Source organism: Podarcis liolepis (genome assembly GCF_965112155.1).
Source record: "Podarcis liolepis genome assembly, chromosome: 5".
NCBI lineage: Eukaryota > Metazoa > Chordata > Lepidosauria > Squamata > Lacertidae > Podarcis > Podarcis liolepis.
Window position 1 is genome coordinate 89,019,256 of NC_139556.1, and position 27,783 is coordinate 89,047,038.

Consider the following 27,783-nt stretch of genomic DNA (forward strand, 5'->3'; position numbering starts at 1 on the left):
GACTGCTCTGAGAAATAGTCAGATTAAAAAAAAGATCAAAATATGTGTCATTCAGTATTGATCATTCAATGTATGGAAACAATTTCAGGTGTGTTCCAGGTATCATCTGCAGATGTGACCTTTTTAAAAGACCAACAGAAGGTCAGCACCTAAACTGGTGACAGGTGTTTTGTTTTGAAAGCAGCCAGCATAGTAATTCCTTTCAAAGTTGGTAGTAATATCCTATGTGGTATGAGTGGCTAGCATTCATGTAGTAGGCAAATTCTGAATGGTTGAGGGGGGGAGGAGTGGATGAAAGTACATCAAATACAGATGGACAATAGCCAGGCACCTCTTTAAAGAAAATAAGTATTGGTCGCCGAGCATAAGGTATTGCGGTCTTAGCTGCAAAATTACTGTAAGTTGCCTGGCTTTTTGCAGGGGCAAGCCATGGGGCACCTTAAAGACTGTTTTTTGGTGGCACAAGTTTTTGTGGAATAAAGCCCATTTGATGGTATGCATTGAATATAGTCCTTGGGAGCCCATTTTATGCTCCCTTGTCATTAGCGAGGAACTTGAATAGCTGCGCCTGCTTGTCCTGCAGATTAGGCAAATGAAGAAAGAGTTCACTCCAGTCACGATCAACGATTTAAATACTAGCACACAGGATGAAGGACGTGGTACAGAGGAAGAGCGAGATACATTATTCGTTGGCTCCTATCTCCCCAGGATCAACACCTGATCAGAAAGGAGGAAGCTGTACGTAGCCAGTGTAGAGCTTACTGGGAGAGGCTCCTTAGCCCTACCAGGGAGCCTCTTGCATTGATGTTAGGACACACAAAAAAGTGGCTTGAAGACTATCATCAAAGGAAACTGTCTTGTACTGAAGTCTTGTCTGTGTCAGTGCTGTCCACACCAGGGGTCACGACTGTGTCTGCCCACCCATATCACCTATGGTACCCTCCAAAGGTCTTGGGAAATGTCCCTTCCAAAATCCACAATTCACTAGAGACTGTTTCCCTGCACTGGCTCGGCCTCTTCTAACCCTTTAAACATGCCCACATTCCACAGAACACCAATGCTCCCATCGTCTCTGAACAGAGGAGAGGTGCAAAAAGTTTGTCTCTGTGAGCAAACATGGCAGCGGCTGACGTAGGTCCATTTTCCCCATTGCCTGTGTGTGTATGTATGGGTAATGCTCATCCATTCCAAGCTATGTTCCTTTTCTCTTTTCCTGTGCTTTTAAATGTGGCGGCCATTTTGTGTCGCCATTTTGTAGCTGGTGCCCACGGCGCTCTCTCGAAATCCCAAGCGGAGCTTTTGGTCCCCAAAGCTACCTGCACCAACCAGCACAGGATGCAACCAATCTAAATGTTGTAGGATAAGATTGCAGCTATGGGACCCAGCCTCGCTGTCTTCTGTTTACACCAGGTCCGAAACACTTGCAACCCATTAAGCTAAGCATGGGCCTCTGGTGGCTTGCCAAGCCTCCAAAATGGCAAAAAGCAGGCTGGCAGGAAACAATAAATGGGGGTGGGGTGGGCTGCTTTACACTTGCCGGGTCACAAATCAGGTCTGATGGATAGGCTGCTTCTCCTAGTCTTTGAGAGTGACAGTGGTGCTTAAGAGTAACATCCCTGTTTTGATTTGGGCCACGTTCACACCATACATTTAAAAGCACTATTATACCACTTCAACACTCACAGATAATCTTGGCCACTGTAGTTTGTTAAGGGTGCTGGGAAGTAAGGATATTACCCAGCAATTTGAACATAACTTGGACCTAGTCTCTATGGCTGAAACCCAACGAAGCATTTCCACTGGTAAAAGCACTTCAGGCTACATGCTGGAATAGCCTCTCCCTCTTCTAACTAAATATGCCCCCTAAATATGTTCTGGGGTTTCCCCACCAACTTTCCAGAGCAGATTTAGGGGACACAGGGTGGAGAAGAGCGACAGGAGATTCTGCCGAGCAGCCAAAAATGCTTTTGCTAGCAGAACTGTTTAGCTGGATACACACCCTATATAGGCAGCAGAAATAAATGGTGCAACGGACTATATACCATTTTAGACTTGCAGATGGGAAAACCCATGTTTTTTAGCTCTTCCTTACAGCTGACAGACAAACCCTTCCTTGCAAGCAGAAAACAAGCTCAATAGGAAGAGGGCCAGGGTAGAATTTGTTACACTGCAATGTCAATGTTCCACTTGAAGAGAGCTTCTACATGGAAGAATTTGCATTCCTCCTCCTGCAATCTGAAGCGTTAGCCTCACCTACCACCACATTCTGCTACAGGTTGGGTCCAGCTCTCTTGTAATGCCTTTAGGGTCTGGGTTCAAGACTGCCCAAAGACTCCCCCCCCCAAAAAAAAACCCCCAGCAGTGTACAGTCCAAGCAAATCATACAAGTCATTGGTGGCACACGACTCTGCTGCAACGGAAAACTCTCCAACGAAGTCTTCAAAACAGATGGCACAAGATTGCATACAAAGGTGGACACGTGACTTGGGGACCTGTTACAGTTTTTAGTTTTTAAGAAGGGGGACACTTTCCTTCACAGGTTTTGACTAAGCCACTTGATGTAGCTGTCCCTGGTTTGGAATCCTGCAGAAAAATTGGTAGGCCAAACGGTGAAGATCATGCAGCCGTGAAAACAGTCTTCAAAATGGTCGATAGTCACCGCCACACCTGCTTTCTCTAACCGTTTGGCATACATGAGTGCGTCATCTCTCAGAACATCTATCTCGCAAGTCAGGATGTAAGTCTTTGGCTGGATGCGGAACACCTCCTTCTCAGCTAGCAAGGGAGCGGCACGGACATCTAGCAAGGCAGGTATGTCCCGGATTATTTCTGCCTTTCCCGTCGTGTGTGCGACAGGTTTGTAGTTCTTCCTGAACCTCGAAGGTAGGAGGAAAGTCCAGTCCAGGTGTTCTCTGAAGGCATTGGCCTCACTCACGTCGAGGGCGGTGTGGTTGTTGACCACCATGGAATGGGCAAAGTCGTAATTTCCGTTGAAGTAGTCTAACCAGAACTTCACCATGACAAAACGGGGAAGGACAGGCGTGACTTCGTTCTGCTGGTACGAGGGGGTGTTGAAATCGAACGGCTGAAGGACTGGGTAAATTAGAGCCTGCAGTTTAAATCTGGTGGTTACGTTTTCCTCTTGAGTCATCTGCGGAAGCAAGGCAGACAAACAGGGCACGATTCAGATGTTGCATGCAATACTATCGCAACGTAACATATGTAAACACAATGAGAAATGGGTTGCTTTATTTTCTTTGATGCCCTCAAAAGTAAATTTCACTCTCATCAGAGAACAGAACATTAAGCCATCAAGACTGTTGTTGTTGTTTTTGGTGGTGCAAGCTTTTGTGGAATAAATTGTACTCTGTGACAATCCTCCAACTGAACTCTTCCAGACTGTACTTTTCCCATTCTGTTGCCATTTACTTCCCATGAGACAATGCAACCCCAGTCTATCTCGGTCCCATACTTGGATGCAGTAAAGTATTTCCCATCTGGTTCCTGCACAGTTTTTAGAAGATAATTCTGGTGACATCTCCAATCTGGACATCAGAATAGTCACCAAAAAATATGAGTGGAGTATTTACGAGGTGAACAGAGGGGTTACTATCTCCCCACCCCACATTTAAATTCTGTAAATCTGCTTAGAACAGCTTCAAAAGGGCGGCCATTTTGTCGCAGATAGAGCATCCCTTTGTGTATCCAATTACAGTGGTACCTCGGGTTAAGAACTTAATTCTTTCTGGAGGTCCGTTCTTAACCTGAAACTGTTCTTAACCTGAGGTACCACTTTAGCTAATGGGGCCTCCGGCTGCTGCCGCTGCGCAATTTCTGTTCTCATTCTGAAGTAAAGTTCTTAACCCAAGGTACTATTTCTGGGTTAAAGGAGTCTGTAACCTGAAGTGTCTGTAACCTGAAGCGTCTGTAACCTGAGGTACCACTGTACATAGGAAGTGACATATTGCTGCTTCCTGCACCATTTTTAAAAGTGCTTTTACCTGGTGCAGAGGTGGTTTGATAAAACAAATGAGGAGCAGTTCATGGCAAAATCCGACCTGGACTGAAATCCTCTTGAGATCCCTACCTCCAACCTTTACATTCTCTCCTCCTCTTATTCCTATGGGTATATACTGTAGACACACACATGATAATGGAAGCTCAAAGTCCATGTGTCTGAGAAGAGTGAGGTGCCAAAGCTTATGACAGAATAAAATGTGTTAATCTTTCAGACACTTGGGCGTTTATTCACTGCAGCAAACAAATATTGTTAACCCCCCCCCCATAAAAGAGTGCGTATGCTGAGATGGAGCACAAATAAGACTTAATTGCCTCTTGTAAGCGATCTGGAAAGTCTCTAAGACTCGACAGTCATGCAACCCAATCTAGCATTTGTTTACCCTGAAGTCAGTATCACCTTAGACAAGGCAAAACATTCACAGGATCTCGGCTCAAAGTATCCTCCTCTTATTTCAGTTATCAAAGCCCCTGTGAGGAGAGTTTGGCATCTTACTCAATCCACATGTAGAAACCTACCTAAGGTGTGGGTTAATTACTTGTTTATTGCCTTTCTACAACCTTGGTAACCTCTTTCCCTGATGAGCTCTGGAGAACTTGAAAACTTGCAACATTTGTGCTGTGGCATCATCACACCTATTGCAATGATTTAATGGAACATTTAGTGCCCTGTCCTCCAAATGTTATAATAATAATAATAATAATAATAATAATAATAATAATTATTATTATTATTATTATTATTATTATTATTATTATTATTTATACGTCATCCTCCCCAGCCAACACCGGGCTCAGGGCAGCTAACACCAAATATATAATACATTAAAAACACAAAATCAAACAATTGGTTAAAATACAGTTATGGGACTCCAACTCCCATCAGCCCCCATCCAGAGTGGCCAGTGGCCAGGGATGCTGGGAGTTGGAGTTCAGCAACATCCAGAAGGCTACAGGTCCCCCATCCCTGATTTAGTGCTTGAGAAGAAGGCCTACACCCACACTTGTCAACAGGAAGCAGCAACAGCGTATAAGAAACTTCACTAACTAACCTCACTCAAGATGGGTGAAGTTGGAAGTCCTGCAGTTTACAGATTGTTTGTGTCAAAAGGAAGCACAGAAGTTAAGCAACTTTATCATTCAAGAACTAATGTCAAGGACTCCCTCTCTCCATATGAACCTACCCGGACCCTGAGACCATCCTCTGAGGCCCTTCTTCATGTGCCTCCTCCTCAAGAAGTCTGGAGGGTGGCAACATGAGAACGGGCCTTCTCTGCAGTGGTTCCCCATTTGTGGCATGCTCTCCCCAGGGAGACTCGCCTGACGCCTTCATTACATACCTTTAGGCACCAGGTGTTTTTCGTAGAAGTTTTATTGTTTATAGCCAATGGCCATCGCAATATGTTTTTCATATTGTAGTTTTCTGTTATGAACCACCTTGAGATTGACGGATGAAGGTCGGTACACAAATTTAATAAATAAGGCTTTAATTTAGACTCAGTTCTACTCTTCAAACACATTCATGTCCCACTTTCCCATTAATTATTCCATTAGCTATTAACCTGGAAGTTGGCTTACAGTCCAAACCAATGACTGACGCCTGCTTAAACTTGCATCATATCCCATCTTCCCACACAATGATTTCCTGCTGGAAACAGGGGCGCAATTGGCTACTGCTTTGGCAAGAAGAAGGGCGTTGGCAGTGGAAGATTTCACTGTGAACTGTAAATCAGGGATAGTCAATATGGTGCTCTAGGCAAAGGTTACCAAATTTACCCCGGATTTACAAATCAGTCCCCATACAAAATCCATTGAAGTTTAAAAGTGTGCCCTCGGATTCATTGAAAAAAATCTGGTAATCTTACTCTAGGTGTTACAGAGTTTAGATTTAATATCCCGCTTTAGCACTACCCAAAGGAGTCTCAAAGCGGTCAACAATCTCCTGTCCCTTTCTCCCCCACAACAAACACTCTGTGAGGTGAGTGGGGCTGAGAGACTTCAGAGAAGTGTGACTAGCCCAAGGTCACCCAGCAGCTGCATGTGGAGGAGCGGAGACGCGAACCCAGTTCCTCAGATTACGAGTCCACTGCTCTTAACCACTACACCACACTGGCTCTTATAGGTCTGCAGGTTCCATCAACCCTAGATAGAATGACCAATGGTCAGGGCTGATGAGAGCTGTGGTCCAACTGGAGGCTGCCAGTTGGCTGCCCATGTTCTTCATAAAGTATGGAAAACGTGCTGGGACCATAACTCATGTTAGAGCCATGCTTTGCTTCTCCTGCTTCCAATCCCCGTTTTCTGTAGTCTGCGGTTACTTGGTGCTGCAAACTGCACATAGCTGTCAACCGTCCCTTATTTGGCAGGAAACTCCCTTATCCCAGCGCCGTGTCCCGCTGCTGTCCCTTATTGATGATGTCCCTTAAATTTCCCGGGTTTCAAAGGAAGCAGCTCCTCTCCCTCTTTGCTTGCCGGCCAGGGAGGAGGGAGGCTCCAACTGTGTTGCTTGGCTGCGTTGCTCACCCAATAAGGAGTCTAAGAACGACTGGGGGGTGGAGCTTGCATGCCTTGTGCCGATCAAATCGGCTGCGTTGCCTGGGGACTTGCCTTTGCTCAGCGCTTCCCAGCGGAAAAGTGACAGTGGTTTTCCTTGCTGCATCCCCTTTGCCGGGTTGCTGCGCTGTGGGAACCACCACTTGAGGCTTCGATTGGCTGCTGGCTGGGCTTTCTGCCTTTGGCTCGGAGGGGCTCAGAAGTTGAACATACCTGTGCTGGGAAAATCCCTTATTTGGGTTGCTGATCCCTTATTTTCGAGGCTGCTGGTCCCTTATTTTCAAATCTGTAAGTTGACATCTATGAAACTGCAGAAAACAGGGGTTGGCACTGGGACATTCTGCAGTGTGGCTCTATGCTGAGTAATGGTCCCCAGCATGTTCTCCACATTTTAGGATCACTAAAGAACTTGTGTTACCTCTTGGCATACGGCAGCAGCCAGGTTTCCTCCTGCGCTGTCGCCCGAAATGGCAACTCTGCTGGGATCCACGGAATATCGCGCGAGGACTTCGGGGAGCATAAAGTGCTTCGTAGCCTGGAGGACGTCATTGAACTGCACTGGAAAGTGGAAGTCTGGCACGAGCCGGTACCTGCAACGAAATAAGCAGTTTCTGTTGGGAGCAGTGTTCTGGACTCGGCGCTCACATTGGGCAAGGCAAAGGCCTCAGCCTACCTTCGGACCGTATTCGAAATCTGTCATGGTCGAAAAGAACAGAAGAACACAGCCCTGCAAGATCAGGCCCATGGACCGGCCAGTCCAGAATCCTGTTCTCACAAAATGCCGTACTTTTCTGTGTATAAGACGCCCCCATGTATAAGACATGGGGGAATAAAAAATAAGAAAATGCTTGGAGATTGCCCAGAGTTGTTTTTTATGGAGGATTGCACTCACCCGCCTGGCCCTCGTTAACACTTGCACACGTTGCAATGGCCTCCTAATGTCTGTGATATGAGAGCCAATTCACGCATGTTTCTATATCAATAAATGCTCTCCTGTTTGTTTGAACCAAAACACACCAGAGTGTGTTACCTGGTATGTGTGTGTTATTTTTTCATCAGGAACATGGGAGGAGGGTGCATGCTACAGCCCTGACAAATATCACTCTGTGGCAGCTATAGACAGCAACAAAAGCCCAGCGGCCACGCTTAAAATTCCAGATGTAACATAGCTTCAGCTTGCTCAAAGCTGTCATTTGTTTTCTTACAAAAGTTGGCTCTTTATGTAAAAAGTTGGTCATTTGCACATAAGGCCACTAGAGGGCAGTTGGTGCCCTGAGCTGGATAAAAATAAACAGAATACTTTCCATTCTGAAAAAGTTATTGGTATTTTCTTATGAATGTGCTATGTACGTTTTATGCAAACTGCTTAGGGATTTTTTTTAATTAAGCCGTCGATAAACCTTGTTAAATAAAATAATAATAATCAAGAGTTTGGGTAAACAAAAAACAAACAAACAACCATTTGCAGACATACATTTATAACTAACGATATGTGTGTATTTATATATTGTGTCTGAAAACAACAGTAAATATGGGGAGATAATGAATGAACCATCTGAGTGCAAAAGATCCTTGAGGGAGCAAATCAGGCAACTAGTTCTCCTTGTGGGGTTTCTTCAAGGAAAGAATCACACATCATTATAGTTCAGCTCTTACTTTGCCACTGGATTCCACTGGGAGTGATGGCATCACAGAATAAATTAGAAAAGAGAGGGAGAGACCCCATTACTAGAATATTTATGTTTTTGCATAATCAGTTACTGGGTTGTTGTTTTTTTGGGGGGAAGAAGAATAACTGGGAAAAGGGGCATTTTAAAAAAAGTTAACACTAGTACTTCAGCACTCTGTTCTGTTTACTATTATCCCAGAGCTTTAAAATTCAACATCTGCAATTGCTTCTAAAGACTTGCCGATCAGAAGGTTGGCAGTTCGAATCCCCGTGAGGGGTTGAGCTCCCGTTGTTCGGTCCCAGCCCCTGCCCACCTAGCAGCTCGAAATCACGTCAAAGTGCAAGTAGATAAATAGGTACCGCTCCGGTGGGAAAGTAAACGGCATTTCCGTGCGCTGCTCTGGTTTGCCAGAAGCGGCTTGGTCATGCTGGCCACATGACCCAGAAGCTGTACGCCGGCTCCCTTGGCCAATAAAGCGAGATGAGCGCGCAACCCCAGAGCTGTCCGCAACTGGACCTAATGGTCAGGGGTACCTTTACCTTTACCTTTTATGTTCTGCTATAATGCTTACATGACAGTTTCCTCTGATTCTCAGTTCTGCTCCCCCTCCCATAACATTCTGGACACTGAGAAAGAACCGAGGATCTCTTTTAAGCCCTCTTTAGGAGTTATTGACCCACATTAAGTAAACACACAAGGGGAATAAGCATACTAGCCCCACCTCTTGTTACCCTGTAGGTGTGCAGGACCCCCCCCCCACAAAGTTTAAGACACCTGATTTTTCTAGGATTGTAAAGCACAAACAGAACATCCACAGGTATAGGATATTCCCCACTTCAGAAGATCGCCCTCCAATTCATGAATAGTTTTTGGAATGTCAACTGGGGGTGGAGCTTGAACACCAGGGGCCGGTCCACTATCCCTCAGACATTGTGGGGGGCCGGACTATATTTTGAAAAAATAAATGAACGAATTCCTATGCCCCACCAATAACCCAGATATGCATTTTAAATAAAAGCACACATTCTACTCAAGTAAAAACACCAGGCAGGCCCCATAAATAACCCAGAGATGCATTTTAAATAAAAGCACACATTCTACTCATGTAAAAACACGCTGATTCCTGGACCATCCGCGGGCCAGATTTAGAAGGCGATTGGGCCGGATCCGGCCCCTGGGCCTTAGTTTGCCTACCAATGTTGTACACAATCGACATTTCCCACCTTGCTTGTCAACTTTACTTGAGAAGATAACGCACGAAGATAGGATATTGCTGTCCTATTCCCCTGCAATGTAATAGCTTCTTGCCTATGGACTTCTAACAATTTGCACCTGGCTTTATTATTATTATTATTATTATTATTATTATTATTATTATTATTATTATTTAAAAAAGCAACTTCCTTGAAGTATGCACTAGGATTGTCACCCAATTATTAAAGCCGAGTCCATTGATCAAGTGCGTTGTAAACAGCCATCAGTTCTTCAAACAATTGCCTAGCAACAGTTTTGGAAAAAAGGCCTTCTTCCTTTGCATGTTGTAACTGATGCCATCACTGAAGAGGCAGCCTGTTCTGTGTGTGTGAAAGAAGAGGAAACTCCTCCTTCAAAGACGCTGCATGTCACTTGCGGTTTCTGTAAGGCCTTACACTTTTCCAATGTATTGCCCAATTAAATGGGGGCTGCCTCTTTTAATGCCTTGGAAATGGGTTTTAGTAGAACAATACATCCAATCAGGGCCGGATTTTACATTTGATGAGGCCCTAAGCTACTGAAGGCAATGGGGCCCTTTATATGTCCAGCTGTCCTTTGTCAACAACAAATTGTCACTGTTTTTTGTGTTGAATATATGCTATATGGTAATTTGTGGACCTAATAGGTATCTAAAGCCATTTGCACATATTGTCATGCAACCAGTCCATGCAGAATGTAGGCACCCTATATATAGAAATGAGCAAACCAGTGATATTTTAGGGAGCAGGCTAGCAGGCGGGGCCCATTACTTACATCACAGGAGCCTACACACCACAAACACGGTTGCTGTATGTAGGCTTTATTTTATTTGTTTTTTTATCTTATATTTTGGAAATGTACAGTGGTGCCCCGCAAGACGAATGCCTCGCAAGACGGAAAACTCGCTAGATGAAAGAGTTTTCCGTTTTGGAGGTGCTTCGCAAAACGAATCTCCTATGGGCTTGCTTTGCAAGACGACAATGTCTTGCGAGTTCCTGCGGGTTTTTTCCCCTCCCCCCCTTTTCTAAGCTGCTAAGCCGCTTATCAGCTGATCCGATAAGCCGCTAATAGCCGCTAATAGCGCTAATCCGTCAATGGGCTTGCTTCACAAGACAAAAAAACCGCTAGACGAAGAGACTCTCAGAACAGATTCTTTTAGTCTTGCAAGGCACCACTGTACATCATTTTTCCCCTTTATTTTTTTGATGGGCCCCCAAGAGAGTGGGGCCCTAAGCTATAGCTTGTTTAGCTTATACGTAAATCTGGCACTGCATCCAATCAATGGCCCGGTGTACATCTTTTTGGAATCTATAAGCTACAGCAGAACCTCTGTCGACCTGGACCCTTCCAGATGTTTGGGAATGCAGCTCTCACCAGCCCCAGGCAGCATGGTCGAAGGGCAGAGATGGGGGGAATTCAGGAACAGCTGGAGGGCACCAGGTCAGAAGGCTGAGCTACAATGCGAGGAACTTGCCCCTGAACGGGGGGAAACTGTTGCAACAACACAACAAGGAAGAGGTATCTGTATCCCTATCACCTAGGAAGATGTAAGGTCATTTGATCACAATCTGGACCAGTCCTGCCTGCTCTGACTTGGCAGCTGCTCTTCACCGTCTCATCCCTGCTACCCAGAGTCTGTTTCCAAAGTTTATTGTTAAAGAAGGATCGAACTTTCTTTATGTATGCAACAACAGCAGCAAGAATACTCATTGCAAAATATTGGAAGACCCAAGATTTGCCCACCGTGGAAGAATGGCAGACGCAACTGATAGACTACATGGAATTGGCAGAAATGACTGGCAGAATCCGAGACTTGGGAGAAGAGGCAGTGGAAGAGGACTGGAAAAAGTTTAAGGACTACCTACAAAAACATTGTAAATTGTATGAGTGTTAAGAAGGATGCAGGACTGAAAACAACACGGCACCAGCAATTTAGTTGAAAGAAATATGAGAATAAGTGAGATTTGAGAAAAAGATAAATTTTGGAATAACATTATGTCTAAATTAAGCATTTAAGTATTTGATAAAAATATTTAGAGTCGGAGACATAATATTTGAAAATTACAAAATAGGAGTTGAAACAAGGTGATAAATTGCTGTTTATAATTTTATAATTGGGAACGCAGGAATGGGAGATGTGAGGAAGTCCAAAAGGCTAAGAAAATACGGTTCTTGGATATTTGATTTTGTTGTATGTCTTCTATTATATGTTAATCTTTTTGCTTTTTTCTGTTTTTCTTTGTCTGTTGGATTTGGGTGATGGTTTTATATGTGTTTGGTGAATTTAATGTGTAAAATCTTTAATAAATATCTTTAAAAAATAAACAAACAAAGTTTATTGTTGTCGTGACCATCATGGTCATTTCAACCACCGCGACAAAGAAATATACATCCTATCCCTACCATACGGAAGGCACATAGATGCACCATTAAAAGACACCGTTAGCCAACTTATACATACCGTATTTTTCCGTGTATAAGACGATGTTTTTGTATTATAAAATAATGCTTAAAATTGTGTGTCGTCTTATACATGGATAGTGCAGAGGGGGGATGGGCGACTGTCTGCAGCAATGAGCTGGAGATTGTTGGCGATGATTGGGCGGTTGATTGGTGGCTGCAGCCATGTCTGCTGTTGATTGGCTGCTGCTGCTGCGTCAATTAGGTGGGTGATTGGAGGCTGTGGAAAGGCCTGCTGTTCATTGGCTGCCGCTGCAGCAATAGGGCGGGCGATTGGTGGCTTTGGCGGCGCGTGTGATTGGCAGTGTTGGTAAGGCGGGTGAGTGATTTTCAGCAACCCCCCAAAAAAGCTCAACAACTTTGGGCAATCTCCCCCCATTTTCTTAATTTGGAGTCCCCCCAAACAGGGGTCAACTTATACATGGGGGCATGTTATACATGGAAAAATACGGTACATATACATATTTCAAAATGCAAACCAAATACATGATTTTCTTTACAGTGGTGCCTCGCAAGACGAAAAGAATCCGTTCTGTGATTCTCTTCGTCTAGCGTTTTTTTCATCTTGCAAAGCAAGCCCATTGACTGATTAGCGGATTAGCGCTATTAGCGGCTTATCTGCTGATCAGATCAGCTGATAAGCGGCTTAGCGGCTTAGGAAAAGGAGGGGGAAGGGAAAAAACCAGCAGGAACTCGCAAGACATTGTCATCTTGCGAAGCAAGCCCATAGGAGATTCGTTTTGCGAAGCACCTCCAAAACGGAAAACCCTTTCGTCTAGCGGGTTTTCCGTCTTGCGAGGCATTCGTCTTGCGGGGCACCACTGTATTTCATTGACAATCAGATCACTACACCAATGTTTGCTTCTCTAGGTATGCTATGCTGGGGATTAAACACAGGACCATTTGCAGACATCATGTATTTTCTACCACATGCTTTTTATACCTGTAAAGCACTGACGATCCAGGTGAATTAATGTGGTCCTTCACTCGGCCTGCAATTCCAGACACACTTAACCTGAATTGGCAGTATGCCCCACAGTGGCACTTAACTTCTGAGTAGAAACGTTCATAATAACACAGAGCCAACATATTGTGTTTGGAAGAGCATCTGACTCGGCCATGAGTAATCACCAATGATGAATGATTTGTGTTTGGAAATCGGGAGACAGCAAGGCTGGTTCCTGCGTCGGATTCCTCACTAAAAACTATAAGCGTGAATGCATGTATAATTGCAATGTTATCCTAAATGCAGAGGTGGCTTCCCAGGTAGGGCAACGTGGCTGTGCTACTGTATTTTTCGCTCCATAAGGCGCACCAGACCATAAGGCACATCTAGTTTTTAGTGGGGGAAATCAAGGAAAAAAATCTTTCCCCCCCCAGCCCCAAAGAGCAAAGAAGACTGCAAGCGGGATGGATCCCGCTCACTGTCTTGGCTTCCTCTTTAGCCGAGAGAGGCTGCGCGGGGCTAAAGAAGCCACAGCCATGTGCAGCCTCTCCCGGCCAGAGGGGCTGCGCGTGGCTATGGCAGAAGCCAGGACAGCGAGCGGAATGGATCCTGCTGGCTGTCTTGGCTTCCTCTTTAGCCGCGCACAACCTCTCCAGCCAGGAGAGGCTGCATGCAGCTATGCCAATACCCCCACCTCCTGCAAAAGCCCACAGGCGCGCGGCTCCTGTGGGCTTTTCTACGAGGAGGGAGAAGGGACTGACTGGCTGCGTCAGTCCCTTCTCCCTCCTGGGGAAAAGCCCGCAAGAGCTGCCCGGAGCTTGTGTGCGGCTCTTGGGTGCTTTTCCTGCCTGCCTCCCCCCTGCATTTGCTCCATAAGACGCACACACATTTCCCCTTACTTTTTAGGAGGGGAAAAGTGCGTCTTATGGAGCAAAAAATATGGTAGTTTCCTGAAAGGTGTTTCGCTGTTGTTTACTTGGGGCCAGTGGTGGCACAGTCAAAACTCAATGGCAGGATTTCTGGATTGGCTTTGCTGGTATATTTTTGGGTGGGCAGTAACAGCAACCCACCTGCCAGGAAGCTAGAACAGCTGCTCCTCTCCACCTGCCAACATCATCAACATGAGCAACTACTGTGTCTTGCTAGTCTTAAGCACAAAGCCTTTCCAACCCATCCAAATTGCATTGAAACCCAAGATGTACTACAATGAATTGAAGAAAATGTTCCGTCTAACATTTGTTAAAAAACCCTGAAGCATTTCTGTTAGGGATTGTAGGAAAAGACCTGCCAAAGAAGTTGAAAAATATCTTCATGTATGCGACAACAGCGGCGAGCGTCTTAATAGCACAAGGATGGAAGTCTGAGGAAATCCCGACTAAAGAATTATGGCAAGAGAAACTGATGGACTATGCAGAACTGGCAAAACTGACACATAAACGACGGGACAAGGAGAACTGTGACTTTAAAGAGGAATGGGAACCTTTTACAAAGTATCTAAAGATGCAACAAAGTGAATTGGACTCCTTGGCAGGCTTTGAATAAACACTCACAAGCTTAATCACTTAGATGAATTAAGGACTTATACAATTCTGTAACATGCAGAGAATAGCATTTATAAAGAAACCAGAGACTGGAACTGAGGGAAGTCGGGGGGCGGGGGCAGGGTTATTTTATGGGAGAGAGGAAATGGGGGGGAATTAAGGATGATATGTTTTAAGATAATATGTTTTGTTGAATTACCTAATAAAAAAATTAAAAAAAGAAAAGAAACCCAAGATGTACTAGCTCATCCCATGCTTGCTGTACTCACTCGATTGAAACGACTACAGCGTCCAGAGATTCAGCCATAATTGAACAAAGATTGTTATAGTAACCTCCTCCTGGAATCAGAGAAACAACTAGTTATTTCATGAGGCGTGTCCAAATCACCCTTTATGCAATGGTCATAGGGCAGATTGCAAATTAAGAATATACTAAACACCTAAGGTGTTAAAACTAATCAACACTTAGGACAATTACAGGGCTATCACATATATCAAGATTGAATCCTTTAAATCAGCAGCAGGGACTTCTGTATGTTGCTTGGCAACCCCACCTCTAGCCAGCATGACCAATGGTCAGAGAGGAATGCGGTTTGCACTTATAACCTTGAGATAATGGACTACTGCAATACACTCTACGTGGGGCTACCTTTGAAGGTGACCTGGAAATTACAACTGATCCAGAACGCGGCAGCTAGACTGGTGATTGGGAGCGGCCGCCGAGACCATATAAGACCGGTCCTGAGAGACCTGCATTGGCTCCCAGTACGTTTCCAAGCACAAGTCAAAGTGTTGGTGCTGACCTGTAAAGCCCTAAACCGCCTCAGCCCAGTATATCTGAAGGAGCATCTCCACCCCCATCGTTCTCCCTGGACACTGAGGTCCAGCTCCAAGGGCCTTCTGGCAGTTCCTTCCCTACGAGAAGTGGGGTTGCGGGGAACCAGGCAGAGGGCCTTCTCGGTAGTGGCACCCGCCCTGAGGAATGCCCTCCCATTGGATGTCAAGGAAAAAAACCAACCATTTGACTTTTAGAAGACACCTGAAGGCAGCCATTTATTGCCACGAGGCTGCTTTCTCTGCAACTTAGGACTCTTTGCATCTATTGTTTCCACCTTACATCAACCACTCAGTGGTCCTGAGGGAAACTGCTGTTAACTTATCCAGAGAGCACAAAACAGGTGTGTGGAAGGATGCAGTGGAAAGAGCACATGGCAGCCGCCCAGAAGACATACTTGCACTTGCCAGGGCCCATCCTCCTCCGTGGATGTAGACCACACTGCGCCTTAGCTTTGCCCCTCCTTTCGCCAGTGGCTCGTACACTCTGACCTCCACGCCGTCAAACTGAGTATCTGTTATCTTCACTCCTTCCGAGGACTGTGGATTCAGCTGGTCGAAGGCACCAATCAAGAAGTTCAGGGCTCTCAGATGATGGCCAAGTCCCAGGAAATGAACCAGATTGCACTAGAAGGAGAAGAACGAGAAACAAAGCTGAAAAAGGGGGGGATGGTGTTTGAAAGAAGGAGGGAAGCAAGAACCCCTGTAAGCATTAACTTTGCCAAAGAACATGCCTTGACGTGTGAACCCTTCTACTTGTTCTAAAGTAGTAGGATTGCTAAAGTAATAGAAGCTCAAATGACCCTCTTTGGCTGGCGGATTTGCTTCCTCCATCAACACAAAGGCTGCAATCCTATTCTTGCTTTCCTGGGAGTAAGTCCCATTGAAACTTAATTGTGAGCTGATTGTATAGGATTGCATGGTTAATGTTTCCTGCCTCAGCATGAGATCAGGTTACCAATGCCTGTAAAGCCAGGAAAGGGAACCTGCGACCTTCCAGCTGTCCCTGAACTACAACTCCCAGTCTCTTGCTATCAGCCCAGCTGGCTTCATCAATGTCTGGAGGGCCAAAGAGTCCTCCCATCCCTGCTCTAAAGCAGGGGTAGCTAACCCGCAGCCCAAAGTGCTAAAACAATAAAACGATACAAGGAAGGCCTGAGAGCAAAAATATGGCAGAGTGCCTGAATGGTTTGTTGTTGACTTTTAAAGTAGGCATGTCAAAGGAACAGAGAAGTGAACCTTTAGCAGAGATTTTGTAACATGTCAGTGACGAATCAATTGCAAAACTTTTTTTAAAAAAGTACTCCTCCAACCACAACTAAGGGTCATAAGGTAAAAGGCAAAGGGCCCCTGGATGGTTAAGTCCAGTCAAAGGCAAGTATGGGGTTGCAGCGCACACCTCACTTTCAGGCTGAGGGAGACGGCGTTTGTCCACAGACAGCTTTCCGGGTCATGTTGCCAGCATGACTAAACTGCTTCTGGAGCAACAGGACACCGTGACGGAAACCAGTCTGCACGGAAACACTGTTCACCTTCCTGCCACAGTGGTACCTATTTTTCTACTTGTCCTGGTGTGCTTTTGAACTGCTAGGTTGGCAGGAGCTGGGACAGAGCAACGGGAGCTCACCCCATCATGGGGATTTGAACTGCCAATCTTCTGATTGGCAAGCCCAAGAGGCTCAGTGGTTTAGACCTCAGCGCCACCTGCATCCATTTTACCTTTGTCTTATTAAGGGTCATAAGGTAAACCTAGTTGTATTAAAGTGAAAGGGCTGCCTAACTGCGGCATTTTTCAAAAAGCAGCACACGATGGGTGTCCATCTGAACAACCAAATGACCGCTCTTCTAACATAGGGCCCATTCACACAAACGCTTTGGCACTCTCAAGGTCACCAACAAAGAAATGTAGCAAAGCAATTGCCTGAATGCTCTGCTAAAACCCCAGTGTGAATTTGAGACACCATTACAAAAACTGCAATCCCTTCACCACTGGTAGCAAAAAGCAACAGCAGATTTGCAAAATCCTAATATGCCACACCGGGAAGGGATTTCTATAGGACATAGAAAATGGTATCAATTAACACTGCAATCTATGCATAGGTAGTTTGAAAGGAAGCTTCACTGAAAACGGTGGGGCTAATTTCAAAATACAAATGAACAGGATCGCAGTGCAACATTTAAATTAGAATTATTTATCTGCACTAGCAACTTGTGTATATGAGTAAAGAAACCTATTTTTTGTCCAATGTCCATATTATTCATATAAGGTAATGGGTTGGGTTCCAATTTAACACTAAACTATGACTAAGCATTACATGAACAAACCTTGGGCCTCCCCTTGGAAACTTTCACTTCCATGTTCAACTAACCACAGTTTAGCGTTCCATCTAAATGCTAAACTGTGGTTAAGCTCAACTGCAGTTTGTTGAAAGCAAGGCAACTTCATTAACCACAGACTGAAGTGGGCTTGTTTCCCTAAAACTGAAGGGCCCAAATCATAGTTACGTCTAACCACAGCATATCTGGGTTCAGACAGAGTGCTAAACTATGGTTAGGTAAAAATGGAAGTTAAACCTTCTAATCTTCTCATGGCGCCACTCGAGGGGGAGAGGAGACTTAATGAACCTAAAGATAATTCACATAACACTAAATCACGGGGAGGGAACCCCAAAGATCACATTCCCTTTCAACAATCTGTTGGGAGCTACAAAGGCCAGAGCCAAATAAATGAAATACTTTATTGTCACTTGTACAACTTGTATACAGAGAGATTACACAAGCACCCCCCACTCAGCTCTCTTAGTCTTAATTCCCCTCGTTTACTGACGCACACCCACCCAACCCAAAAGTCAGTTGCCCTGTTGTTATCTTTTCATTCAGCAACCTAACAGCCCATGGATAGAAGCTGTTCTTTACCCTGTTGGTGCGACTAATCATGCTTCAATATCTTCTACCCGAGGGCAGGAGGTCAAGAAAGTGCCGGCCAGGGTGTGAACCATCCCTGAGATTTATCCTCACTCTCCTGAGGCAACATTCTTCCTCAATGTCATACAGTGGATTCATGGGACAGCCTATAATATCTTGTGCTGTATTCACCACCCTCTGTAGGCACTTCCTATCAGCTGATGTCAAACCAGCATACCACACCGTGATGCAGTATGAAAGGACACTTTCTATTGTGGACCGGTAGAAGATGTCAGCAGGGCACTTCTTTTACAGTTATTTCTGCCACTTCTTTCCCTACTTTCTATCCACATGTTATTAGCCTGAGTACCACAGGCTGCCCACCTCTGCACTATGCAAAACCATAGTTTAGCTTTGCATGGCAGCAAAAAGGATCAGGAAGGAGCGAAAGCAGCTGCGAGCTCCTCTCTGGGAGCCTGTGTGCTCGCAGACCTGTGGAGCTTTCTTTTTGCTTAGTGTGATGTCTGCACCATGCCAAGGGCTCACTCCAAACAACCTAGAATTAGGGCTGGGTGATATCTGGATTTCAACATTGCTATATATCGCCAGCTAAATGTCACAGTATATCAATATATCACAATGTCTGAAATAAGGATGGAGCTATGTAGAGGTACTGGCTGGCTTCACAGTTTCCCCCACATTGGGATTTTTGCCTAGCACACACAGAGAGATTCACAATACATTGCCTGGTCAAATTTTTTTGAAACCAATATGATATGGACTTGAAACCGGTTTAGGGCGATATATCACCCAGCCCTAACACACATCATGATTCGTGATATATTGCCAGGTCAAAAACTATGAAACAGATATCACAATGTGGACTTCAAACCTGTTGTATTATGTTGCTCTTTCATATGGCAAAACCTGCTAATAACTGATATAGTAGTTCTGCCAAGGTCGACTCCTTTCCCTCTTGCCTTTGGACAGTGCCAGATGGTTTTATATTTCTTTAAATGCGGCCACTGAACTTTCACCTATTTCTGAATGTGCTTGCAGCCTGCTCCCCTTTGTCCCAATACTTTCTCCCTTTGGGGTTCGACTGAGGGCAGAGATTACCCAGCTCTGCTGACTGTCTAGCCATACAAATTATGCAAAAGGTTGTGTGTGTGTTTTTATATTCATCCGAAAGCAAGAAAGATATCATATGATAAAACTGCCCTTTCACCCAGTAATCTAAGGGTTTGCTGTTTTAACAACAAAAGTGGTGATAATTGCAAAGTCTTATCTTGGGGTGTTTGGGGGAGGAGGTTTGGAAACCTTCCAAATGAGATATTCAAGATAGGGCTGGGCGATAATATCAATATATTGTCCAAAATAACCTGCCTCTGTCCCTGTTCACCAGCGGTATGCAGCCCTGGAAGGAAGTGTGGCGCTCAGGCTGAGACAGGTTTGCCACCCCTAATCTAATGGGTAGAACAGCCTTCAGAGGGAGGAAAGCAAAGGAAATAAGGGCAAGCAGTACGTGAGCACAGTATCTGGATCCCGATCCCTCAGTGAGGCAGTTACATCAACTGGGAGCGACTCTCCAGGGTTTCAGACAGCTTCTCTCCAGCCCTACTTGGAAATGGCAAAGGTTGAATCTGGAACCTTTCGCATGCAAGACTTGCGCTCTTTCCACCGATCCCCAGATGTTCTCCTAATGGACTTAACCCCTCTTCCATCACGCTCCATTATAGCAAATGCAAGACATAATTCGCCTGAGCCAAAAGCAAGGTGATCCACGTGCTCCCAAGCCCCTGCCGCACCAGCTTATCCCAGAACAAAGCAGATTACGGCTGCTACCTCCCTAAACAAAGATGACGCAGCTTATTGTTGTAGATCTCATCAGGCTCAAGGTGTCCCAGGAAGGAATTAAGTTGCAGGTACAGAACAAATTTCAGGTGCCCTTGCAAAGTCGCTGCAGCGAAAAGGACTTTTGGGGTCCTCAGCCAGACTTCTCTTGCTGGTTGGTCTCAGTCAATTGCCTTGTGCTGTCAGAGACCTAGGAAGGCAATGCAGCTAAGAATTTGCATGCTGCGATCCGTATAATTCTAGGACCAAAGAGGCGAGCCAGATGAGGTCAGGATAGGTCAATAAATTCTGACCCAGGATAGGTCAGAACCATGCCCTGATTCTGAGCTTCCTGCATGGGGTGGGGGACTACAACTCCCATCATGCCCAACCACTGGTCCTGGTAGCTAGAGATGATGGGAGTTGTAGTCCAACAAAAGCTGGAGACGCATGTTTGAGAAACACAGAATTATGATATGTATTTTGGTGCTTTTATATTGAAAGCCACTCTGTGATCTTTGGATGAAGGGTAGTATAGAAAAGAAAGAAAGAAAGAAAGAAAGAAAGAAAGAAAGAAAGAAAGAAAGAAAGAGGAAGAGAAAACATAAGCAAAGCCTAAGAAAAAAGGCCTAAGCCTTGGGTCCCCAGATGTTGTTGGACTACAACTCCCATCATCCCTGAGCTCTGGCCTTGCTAGCTAGGGTTGATGGGAGTTGTAGGCCAAAAACATATGGGAACCCAAGGTTGAGAAAGGCTACAGCCCTGTTGTGCTGGTTTTCTGTATCCAGCGAGCTTTCAACCCAGGAGTCCATTCTAAAATGTGACTTCTGCCCCTGCAGGCCAAAGTGGAGCAGTCCATTCTACTGCCTCATTCTGTGATATTTATAGACCAGACCTAAGTAATTTGTAGTGCAACAAAAGCATGGTTCACGGCATGCACCTCCACCAAGTCAGAGCATTTGCCCATGCACCTCAGTATATTCTACACTGGCTGGCAGCAGCCAGTCTCTCCAGTCCTACAGAAGTCTCTCCAGTCCCACTTGGAGAGACCGTGGACTGAACCGGGGATCTATTGTATGCAAAGCATTCCCACTACCACTGAGCTATGGCCCTTTCCCTAGGTCCAGGGAACCTTTGGCCCTACAGATCTTACTGAACTAGAACTCCCATCATCCCTGGTGATTGACTAGGCTTGGTGGGCTTAGGGGGACTATAGTTCAGCAACACCTGGAAGGCCACGCTTTCTCCACCCCTGCCCTAGTTCTTTCTTACCGCAGAAGAGTAAGCAAATGACAGTGTACATACCAGATAAACAAAGCATGATTACAGTAGCTAATAAGAGGACTCAAGAAATTCACGGGAGGATAACTCTATTAATGGCTATTAATGCATGGAAGCAGTGCCTATAACAAAATATTGCATTTGGGAGTGATCCTATTCAGCCAACCAGACTCTCTCTTTTTCATGACACCCCATTTCATTCCCCCCTTTCTTTTTCCCAACCAGTGTTCAAAACCCTCATTGTTCTAGGCACATTTTGCAACAGGGGATTTCATTAGCGTGAGCAGATTCTGAGCCCTGGGTGCCTAAGTGCTGCACCTAAGATTTCACATTAAAGCTGCAGAGTAGAAGGAAAGGAGGGCCTTTTTCTGCTTCCCCACTCCTCTCTTGAAGACTGGAGAAGAGACCCTCTGAAGAATATCAGGGGTATGGGCAGGGGACGTACTAGACCAGGTGAAAAATGAACATAATATTTTGGCTGCAGTTCATTCATTTTCAGCTTTGTATCCTTGTTTTTAAAAAATTGCACCTAGGTAAAGGACCCTTGGATGGTTAAGTCCAGTCAAAGGCAACTATGGAGTGCAGTGTTCATCTCGCTTTTCCAGCTGAGGGAGCTGGCATTTGTCCACAGACAGGTTTCTGGGTCATGTGGCCAGCATGACTAAACCGCTTCTGGCACAACAGAGCACCGTGATGGAAGCCAGAGGGCACAGAAACGCCATTTACCTTCCCGCCGCAGTGGTACCTATTTATCTACTTGTACTGGTGTGCTTTCGGACTGCTAGGTTGGCAGAAGCTGGGACAGAGCAACGGGAGCTCACTCTGTCACGGGGATTCGAACCACCAACCTTCCAATTGGCAAGCCAAGAGGTTTAGCCCACAGAGCCACCCACTCCCCCTCTGTGCCTTGACATTCCATTGCTGTGCCCATAACCTAGGTTTAAGGTGCCATTTAGCTCCTAGCTTTCACATCTCAGTTTCTAACACTGCTCTCAACCGTTTTCCATGTCGACTGAGCATGCCAGTCCTCACTGGAAAGTCTCTCAGGTTCCCCCCTCCCCAATTCATATTTATTCATTTTAATTTATACGAAGAAGAAGAAGAAGAAGAAGAAGAAGAGTTTGGATTTGATATCCCTCTTTATCACTACCCTAAGGAGTCTCAAAGCAGCTAACAGTCTCCTTTCCCTTCCTCCCCCACAACAAACACTCTGTGAGGTGAGTGGGGCTGGGAGACTTCAAAGGAGTGTGACTAGCACAAGGTCACCCAGCAGCTGCATGTGGAGGAGCGGAGACGCGAACCCGGTTCCCCAGATTACGAGTCCACCACTCTTAACCACTACACCACACTGGCTCACTTCCTCCCTTGGCAGTCCCCCCGCCCCCCACAAGCCTGAAGAAATCTCCTCCTTGGGCATGGGTGTTGCCATTTTGGCTACATAATGATCCACACTCACCCCATAACTTCAGAAATGGAGGGAATAATTGCACATGGTGCAGGCACACTCTATTCATGCCGTATGAATGGTTTTTTTCTATTAGTTTAAGCCATTGAGAAGGCTAGTCAAGCAGCCTGGGTCACCTCACCAAAGGAATGAAAGCACTTCAGGAAACAATTCTGCCTTTCAGGTTTACAAACCAGTTCTGCTCCTGCAACAATGTTTAAGGGTGGGACGGGGTAAGGGAAGGTGTCGAATGCACCCTTCAACATTGGTTATTTCAATGGTTTACAAATTTTTAATTTTTTTCCATGAAACTGTCTTTGCATCAGTACATCTGGAGAGCAACCTCTCTGTCTAGCAGAGGATTCTGGAAGCCCAGTAGTGCAGTTCTGTGATGTTAGGCTATGCGTTTTATAGTCTTACGGGCTGCAGGTCTTGTTTCAATGGCAATGCATATTGCTAAGTACTTGAAGCCAGTTTACTTAAAAGGATCAACTTACCTCATATATGCCTAATTGACCACTTCACTTTGCAGAACTGGCACTTTTACAAGTGCCACAAAATGTTTATTCTGCAGTTCCAAGGGACTTATCCATCAGTGTGGCAGCTCCTTTGATATTAAACAAGTTCCTTTGCTGTACTATTTTCAGCACCTGCTAAAGACCTTTTTTCTTTAGGCAAATCTCCCCAGATACGTAAAGTTGACATGTATTTTAAAATCTTATTTTATTAACTGCTGGTTTTATTTTGGTTTTGTGTTTTGTTTTGGTCCAGCTTGTTTTAACTTTGGGTTTTTATCAATAATTTCATGTAAACCACTTTTTTTACAATTAAGTGATCTACAAATTCCATTAAATAAATAAAATGAATATGGCAAGGCTGCATTGTAGGGCTTGTGTGTGCCCTATTGCTAAGTGGAACCCTGAAGTTAAGTCTTGGCCTGATTGTGCCATGGGGAAAGTTTGCTAGAAAATACATTCATTTCATACAAGACAATGCATCACGTAAACAGAGTGTGTGACCTTTTAAAACACACACAACCATGCTATTCTTGGGCACTTGTGGCCCTCTGCATGTTGTGAGACTCCAATTCCCATCAGTCCTTGCCAGAACAGCTGTTGGCCTTGAGTGGTGAGGCCACAGGTTCCCCCTTCCTGTCGTATGAGCAGGAAGTCTAGTTCTGGCGGAGAAAGCAATCTGTTGCAGAGCTCTTATGCCATTGCTCATCTTTGCACCAAGGGATCTCTGATCAGCTTCCAGACCCCCCCCCCCCAGCATTCCCTGGAGCACAGCTTAAAAACCACAAAGGTATCAGACAAAAAGTTGATTTGCATTCCAAGGGCACATATTTTAAACGTGAACACCACCAACTGACATCCTTTTTTCAAGCAGACCAGGCGAGATGCAAAATGTGTTTGTTATCTGTCAAAGGGTTTCATTGCTTTGTCTTGGATTTCTGGGTTTGTGGGTCACCTGGGAGCTTGGGCTAGGCAGCAGCGCAGGGAAATATTTCAAATAAACAAATAAATGGCAATGCCATATGGAAGGAAGGCTTCTCAAACCAACATAGTTTACTAGAGTATGTCTGGAAGGAAAATATGTTTCAGATAGGGAAACCAGGTGATAAGGAAGATCTACAGATGCTGCCCTAGGGACGCTGGTGGCACTGTGGGTTAAACCACAGAGCCTAGGACTTGCTGATCAGAAGGTCGGTGGTTCAAATCCCCGCGACAGGGTGAGCTCCCGTTGCTCGGTCCCAGCTCCTGCCAACCTAGCAGTTCGAAAGCACGTTAAAGTGCAAGTAGATAAATAGGTACTGCTCCGGCGGGAACGTAAACAGCGTTTCTGTGTGCTGCTCTGGTTTGCCAGAAGCGGCTTAGTCATGCTGGCCACATGACCCAGAAGCTGTATGCCGGCGAGATGAGCGCTGCAACCCCAGAGTCGGTCACGACTGGACCTAATGGTCAGGGGTCCCTTTACCTTTACAGACGCTGCCCTAGGTGTATACTCTGCTTCAGGGCTGTCTTAAGCATATGTGGCATCGGAGTGCTAAGATCCCCCCCGGCGCCCCCCCAGTTGCCCAGTCCCAGGCACGCAGGAGGGCAGAGCCGGTCAGCTGCCTCAGTGTCTCTCTGGCTTGGTTGCCCCTGAACTTGCGGCGCAGAGCTACCCGCAGCAGAAGAGCCCACCGTGGTGATCCGACCAACTGGCGGGCTCTTCCCTGGACTCAACTCTCGGGCCCTGAACTCTTGGCCTGGCGCCCCTGACAGCCCAGCACCCAGCACCCCTAGCGCCTATGGGTAAGACAGCCCTACTCTGCGTACACCCTGAAGCTGAAGTAGAGGCTAGACACAAGAGAGGGGGCATTTCTGGCACTGTCCTGTTATCCCTGCAATTGTAGAATATTCACCCCAAAGAGGCTTGCATAGCACTTGCGTAAATGTCTTTTCCAGCATCAGACAAATGCCTCTTCCTTATCTCAAGCTTTTTGCATTTTTTAAGAACATGCTGGCTGGGACTGATAGGAATTGCAGCTCAAAAACCTGGAGGGCATCAGATTGGAGAAGGCTGGGCGATATGATAGTGCCAATTAGGTGTTTTGAACTCTTTGCAATTTGGGCATTGGGTTTTTAAAATGTTTTTAATACATGGTTGTTTTTTTTGCACAGAGACTCCAGGCTATGGGGCAACTCAGGAATACAACGAATAAATATTATTTTTTTTTGCAGCTGAGCAAGGCAAGAGTCCTTGAATCCCCTTTAGAAAATGCACATGCATGTCAGAAAGGGTCCCCCATTCCTATCAATCAGGAGGTCATTTCTAAACATGCCCATCCTAGAGGAACCACAGCAAGGATGGGGGCCCCTTTGCCCACCCCAGATGTTCTTAAGATTCAAATTCCCACTTGACTGTGAAGCTCCCCGGGTGACCTTGGGCCAGGCGTCAACTCTCAGCCTAACCTACCTCTCAGGGTTGTTGTTGTTGAGGATAAGATGGAGAAGGGGAGAACAACTACACCACCTAAAGCCCCTTGAAGGAAAGACTGGATATTTTAAAAATGTAAGAAAAATAAAGCACATATTGTCTGCACTGACTGGCAGCTGCTCTCCAGGGTTTCAGGCAGGCAGTATGTCCCAGCCCTACCAGAAGCTGCCTGGGATTGAACCCGGGACCTTTAGAAGCTCTCAAGGCCTTCCTCTCCCGAGGGCCACAAGTTCTGCTGCCCTGGGTTACATGAAAGAAGACTGGGGCGGGTTAATGCTTTTCTTTTGTTTGTTTCCTTATGTATTTTGCGTTCACGTTTTGTATTTTCACGCTGCGCACCGCCCTGTAATCTTCGGAGCGAGGGCGGTCTACAAATGTAATAAATATTAACAGTTCAGAGCAGCGCCTCCAATGCCCTTCCCACGAGTCATGAGCCGCAGTGGATCGGAAAAGGGCGCCTGGGGCGGGACCGCGAGAGGGAAGGCTGGAAAAGCGGAACGCACCAAGCGCGATCTGCTGCGTCAGGCGAGAGAGCCCGGTTTGCCCAGCGCTGAAACGGCTGCTTTGCTGTATTTTAAAGGCTGGCCGTCCCCCGCGGTTCCCTTTTCTCTAACCTGGTGCAAAAGGGGGGTGGGTGGGAGGAGGAAGCGCCCACCACCCCCATTTTTAGAAAAGAGATACGCTGAAACGTCGCCGGCGCAGGAGGAAAGAAACGGAAGGAAAGCGCCGATTTCTCCATTACGCACAGCAAACACACGCCTAGGTGCGCGCCCCGCGGCTCTCACTGCAGCACCGCGGCGCGAGCTGAGCATCGCCGCCGACATCCGCTTGAGAGATGCTTTCAAGCCGCCCCCCAAAAGAGGCAGAAGATCCCCGCCTATCTAGACCCTGAAGCGGATATTTCTGCTTCAAGCGATCGCGGAGAGCCGACGGGGACGATCGCCAATGCGCTCCGCGCGGCGCCTGCCGTTATCTTCCCAGGTGGTGGTGGGGGAGAGAGATCTGGAAGGGGTACAGAGGGGTTTAGCTTGGGAAGAAAGGAGGTGCCGGGGGGTTCCCCCGCCTTACCGATTGCTGAGCCACCCTGAACGAAGCATCCAGCAGCATCAGCCGCCAAGGCTCCGAGACGGTGCTGGGCAACGGCAAGTAGACATAATAGGCAGTCAGAGCCAGCAGCCCAGCCAAGAGCACCGCGGCGGACTTCATGGTGACGGGCGGTGGGGATGCTCGAGCGCGCAGCCTCGCCTCTCCGGCTCCTTTCGCCAAGGGGTGACTTTTTTGCGGCAAAGTTTGCTCGCAGCGCCCATTCAAGGGTTTCATAACCTTCACAAGCCAATCAGAGGGGAGAGCCAGCAGAGGAAGTCCAGACTCTTCCGTCCCCTGCGAGCCCTCGTGTCCTTGCGATTGTTTTCATTTGGGGCGCTGCTGGCGCCGAGCCGCGCGCAGAGACACCTAGGGGCCGAGCGCAAGCGGTGCAAGGAAAGGAGAGGAAAACCATCCTTTATTCTGAGTCGCCCAAGTCAAAAATCAGAGACATCACCTTGCCAACAAATGTCCGTATAGTTAAAGCTATGGTTTTCCCAGTAGTGATGTATGGAAGTGAGAGCTGGACCATCAAGAAGGCTGATCGCCGAAGAATTGATGCTTTTGAATTCTGGTGCTGGAGGAGACTCTTGAGAGTCCCATGGACTGCAAGAAGATCAAGCCTATCCATTCTTAAGGAAATCAGCCCTGAGTGCTCACTGGAAGGACAGATCCTGAAGCTGAGGCTCCAATGCTTTGGCCACCTCATGAGAAGACTCCCTGGAAAAGACCCTGATGTTGGGAAAGATGGAGGGCACAAGGAGAAGGGGACGACAGAGGACGAGATGGTTGGATGGTGTTCTCGAAGCTACAAACATGAGTTTGACCAAACTGCGGGAGGCAGTGGAAGACAGGAGTGCCTGGCGTGCTCTGGTCCATGGGGTCACGAAGAGTCGGGCACGACTAAATGACTAAACAACAACATTCTGACTCGCCCAGAATTAAGGTCCCAGGGAAACAATGAAGGCTGTGCTCGCACAAAGGACATAGCAAGAAGAAGAA

General features: G+C 46.3%; 1 protein-coding gene and 1 long non-coding RNA gene across 2 annotated transcripts in view; both read right to left on the minus strand.

Annotated features, from left to right (window-relative positions):
• Positions 1-614: 614 nt before the first annotated feature.
• Positions 615-27,174, minus strand: NCEH1 (neutral cholesterol ester hydrolase 1). Its single transcript, XM_083504446.1, has 5 exons — positions 26,767-27,174; positions 15,653-15,881; positions 14,690-14,759; positions 6,989-7,160; positions 615-3,151 (listed from the first exon to the last, which is right to left on the minus strand). Exons 1-5 carry the CDS (start codon positions 27,016-27,018, stop codon positions 2,534-2,536), a joined length of 1,341 nt encoding a protein of 446 aa, XP_083360572.1. The 5' UTR covers positions 27,019-27,174; the 3' UTR covers positions 615-2,533.
• Positions 615-27,783, minus strand: part of LOC310707497 — a 579,039-nt gene continuing 551,870 nt past the window's right edge. Inside the window, exon 2 of the long non-coding RNA XR_014526514.1 lies at positions 615-1,987. This is a non-coding gene — a long non-coding RNA (uncharacterized lncRNA). The remainder of the gene's footprint in view (positions 1,988-27,783) is intronic.